Source organism: Durio zibethinus, chromosome 5, assembly GCF_047325235.1.
Source record: "Durio zibethinus cultivar Kanyao isolate XHJ-2024 chromosome 5, ASM4732523v1, whole genome shotgun sequence".
NCBI lineage: Eukaryota > Viridiplantae > Streptophyta > Magnoliopsida > Malvales > Malvaceae > Durio > Durio zibethinus.
This window is the reverse complement of record NC_143166.1, coordinates 28,337,878-28,341,894: the sequence shown is the minus strand read 5'-3', so window position 1 is coordinate 28,341,894 and position 4,017 is coordinate 28,337,878. Positions and strand designations below refer to the sequence as shown.

General features: G+C 34.5%; 1 protein-coding gene across 1 annotated transcript; it reads left to right on the top strand.

Annotated features, from left to right (window-relative positions):
- The first annotated feature begins 397 nt into the window (after positions 1 to 397).
- On the top strand, positions 398 to 2,192 carry LOC111282107 (transcription factor MYB15-like). The gene is made up of 3 exons (XM_022870058.2): positions 398 to 621; positions 874 to 1,003; positions 1,463 to 2,192. The coding sequence occupies exons 1-3, from the start codon at positions 489 to 491 to the stop codon at positions 2,010 to 2,012; spliced, it is 813 nt and encodes a 270-aa protein (XP_022725793.2). The 5' UTR covers positions 398 to 488; the 3' UTR covers positions 2,013 to 2,192.
- Positions 2,193 to 4,017: the final 1,825 nt, after the last annotated feature.

The window sequence follows — 4,017 nt, the reverse complement described above, 5'->3', positions numbered from 1 at the left end:
ACGAAAATAAAACGTGCAGAATCTCTGATGATTTCAACTGACCTTCATCGAAGTTTTCCTTGACCGAGTGCGTTTATCACGTTTGTGGTGGCATGCTTTATCATAATCATCTTTCCTCGAAGGTCAGCTACAGAGATGATAACTATACATATACTTTGTCTCGACTAATGTTAGAATATGAGTTATATTATACATGGGACTAGATGAAAGCGACATTTGGTGAATTTTCCTGGATATGGACCATTCCTATAAGACCAAAGGGCTTTTTACTTATTAAATGCAAATGGGTATTTACAAAAACAGAAAAAAATGAAACTTAAAAGGACAAATATCATATTATTAAATAGGTAGTTCAAGAAAAATGTGTAACACGTTTTGGTCTAAGGAATGGTAAGAGTATAAATAGTTGCAACTTTGAAGTGTGTCAGGGGAGCTGAAACTGAGAGAGAGAGAAAAATAGAGAGAGTAAGTGAAGGGGGCAAGGAAACATGGTAAGAACACCTTGCTGTGATAAGAACGGACTAAGGAAAGGTACCTGGACTCCAGAGGAAGATAGAAAACTGAAGGCTTATGTCACCAGATATGGCTGCTGGAATTGGCGCCAACTCCCAAAGTATGCAGGTAATCGATTATTGGGATGCCTTTCATCTATAACTTGTGCATCTGGAAGAACAGGTTTTGTGGCTCAACCAAACAAAATATCCTATTTCTTCTTTTGCATCTTATGTCAATTCGGTTTGGGGATTCTTTGATGTAATGATAAAATATATAGCACCATCGTTTTATAAAAGGATGATGACTGAAATACTTTGTAGCATTGTTCAATATGGAATTCTCTTCAATATCGTTTATATATCGATCCTCCGGTTTCAGGTTTGGCAAGATGTGGGAAGAGTTGCCGGCTGCGATGGATGAATTATTTAAGGCCAGACATCAAAAGAGGAAATTACAGCAAAGAAGAAGAAGAGGCAATCATCAGATTACATGAATCGCTAGGAAACAGGTACTTGTTAATTGACAAACTAGTCCTTCACAAATTGAATATATTTCTCGAAACATTGGACGAAGTCCTTGTTGGGTGGACTTATATTTTTGTACCCAGAGACTTTATTAGCCTAATTACCTCCCAATCCCACGTACTTGACGGGAAACTAGGAATGATGAAAAGCATTTGTTCTTAATTTCTAGTGTAGAAATTAAATTCGCCGTTGTTGAAAATGCAGTGACGTTTACGTAGGACAACGTCTCAAGAATCACAAGCCCGTAAAATAATGGCTTCAATCGTTTAGTCGTTTTACCACTCAAATACTGTGAAAAGAAATAAAGGGTAACTAGAATAATAGTGATTGTGCTATGATAATGATTTTCACAACATTCTTGAAAAAAAATCCTTTATCATGCATTCTATTCAACCTCAGAGCAGTTATGGAAAGAGGGCCTAATGCTCTTTCACAATATGCAGGTGGTCTGCCATTGCTGCCCAGTTACCTGGACGAACAGACAATGAGATAAAGAACCACTGGCATACAACTCTCAAGAAGCGCTTTAAGCATAAGCCATTAGCAACAAAAGATGTGAAAGATAACAGTCAAGGTCCAGTAATACTAGAGGATGGGACAAGTAAAGAGAAAGAAGAAACAAAGCTAAACAATCATCTTTTGATTAATCCCACAAGTCCACCATTAATTCTTGAAAGCTCACTATCATCCCAACAACCAGCCTCAAGCGATCAGAACTCCTCCATCACCACAGATAGTACTCTTGCATCCAGCAAAGACTCAGTTTCAGATAATAATTATAACAATAATACGGCTTTGTTCGACACCTATGAGGCAAATAGTGGAAATTTCTGGACAGAACCATTTTTCGGGGACAGTTGTTATATGTCAAGTGATATGTTGGTATCCATGATGATGGATCCTGCAGGCTATGAAGCTGAGTTTCCACTTCTTGAAGGAGAAATCTTATGCCCTTTCGGCTTATACGATCAGCTTGAAGGCTTGAACTTCTAATTAAAACAGTAAAACCAGCGTTAATTTGTTGGTTTTATTTACCTATATGCTACTTCTTCTTGATGGGCTTTTTGGGCATTATTTAATCTTAGCCTTTGTTTTTGACATATGGGGTTGTAAAGAGTTTCTTTTTAACGGATAAGGAAAAATCTAATAAAAAAACAAGTGTCCTGCTTTTCAGCTCTTGTCGTAATCTGATCACCGATGGTTGTTCTAGCCTCATGCTGTAATGAAAATAAAGAAAGGGAAAATTTGATATTTTATTCAGATTTAGATTTAATGATAGTGCTTGCAAGTGTAAGCAATATAACATCATCTCAAAATAATAAAAGAAAAATAAGCGTATGCTGTTGAATAGGACAAGCAGGATTGATCAATATTCAAAAGAAAGGATCTCTTTCTAAAGATGCCATTAGGTATATGGACAAAACAAGACAAATTTTTTTAGTTGGTAGCATGAAACAAAGCAACTCTTAAACATAGATGTTAACTGAATTACCATTTTGCCATACACTTCCACAGTATATGCAAATATATTATCTATATTTATTTTTGTGTTACAATTTTTTTTGTATTAAAAAATTATATTATCTATATTATTATAAAATATTATATTAAGTTAATATTACGAATCAAGTAATACTAACTCGATTGAAAAATTGATAAAAAAAAAACCAAAATTATTAAAAATGTTATATAAAATGGAAGATACATACTTCTATACACTTTAAAAAAATAGCTACCCATTTAAAAAACTATCCATTCTTTTTTGTAAATACCCACTCTTTATCTAAAATATTATTCTCCCAATAAAAAAATAAAATATAACATCATTTTGGTTTTCTCTCACATAGTAAATGTGTCCAGTTCTAGTCTATATTACATAACCTTTTCTCAAACAAAATCGATTATTGAAAATTTTCATCAATAGCCTATCTTGTTAGGAAACACCACAATTCTAATACCATTTGTTGGGCTAAAAACCTCTAATCCAATCACACCAACGGAAGTGAAATCAAATAATAAATCAAACAATAAATCGAACACATAAGAGATAACAATTTAACATGTTTCGGTCCAATCAACCTACGTCAACAGATGAGAAACAAGATCCACTAGTTATAGAGAATTACAAATATACATCAAATTATCTACCTCACTCAACAATCAATGCTCATAAGACACTCTCAATCTCCTCTAGTCCTATGGAGTATTCTCAACTCAAACAAAGACAAACCTAAACCCTTGTGCACCCTTTCAACATAACCAAACACATACCCATATGCTCCTATACATCATACATATGTGGACCCTCTCAATCTACTCTATTCTACTCACAAACAAACATACACACTCATAAGACGTAGAGCCCCAATACTCCTATGGGGTGTCTATGCCATAAAATCCTAACACTCTCTTACATCTTTTTCTCATACCAAACCTTGTAGAGATTTCACCTATTTATAATCATACAAACTTGCCCATTAAAAATCTCTTTCCTCTTAGAATTCTTCTCATATAAGTCAAACTTGCCTATTAAGAATCCATTTCCCCTTAGAATTCTTCTCTTGCAAGTCAAACTTACCTATTAAGAATCATCTTTCTTTTAGAATTATTCTTTTGTAAGTCTTCTTGTCCATCAAGAAATATCTAACAAATCTCAAACAAATCTTTTATGGGATTTGAGTCAATATTCCCAGTAATCTCCACCTTTACTCAAATTTCATCAATCATCTGTCTTCATACTAGACATACTTGGCTCCACCTGCAATGAAAGTCTTACACTCATCTTCTTTTTTGTGTCTCCATGCTTCATACAAACTGATCTTCAATCTTCAATCCTAAAAACTTAAACTCGAACTCTTCTCTTGAATCGAGCTACTCTAAGCTTACTTCTTCCCACGTCTCAAACCAAGCTATTTTCATATCTCGAACTGTCAACTCTTCCCGTGTCTCGAACCATCAGATCTGATACCATTTGTTGGGCTAAAAGCCTTCAATCTAA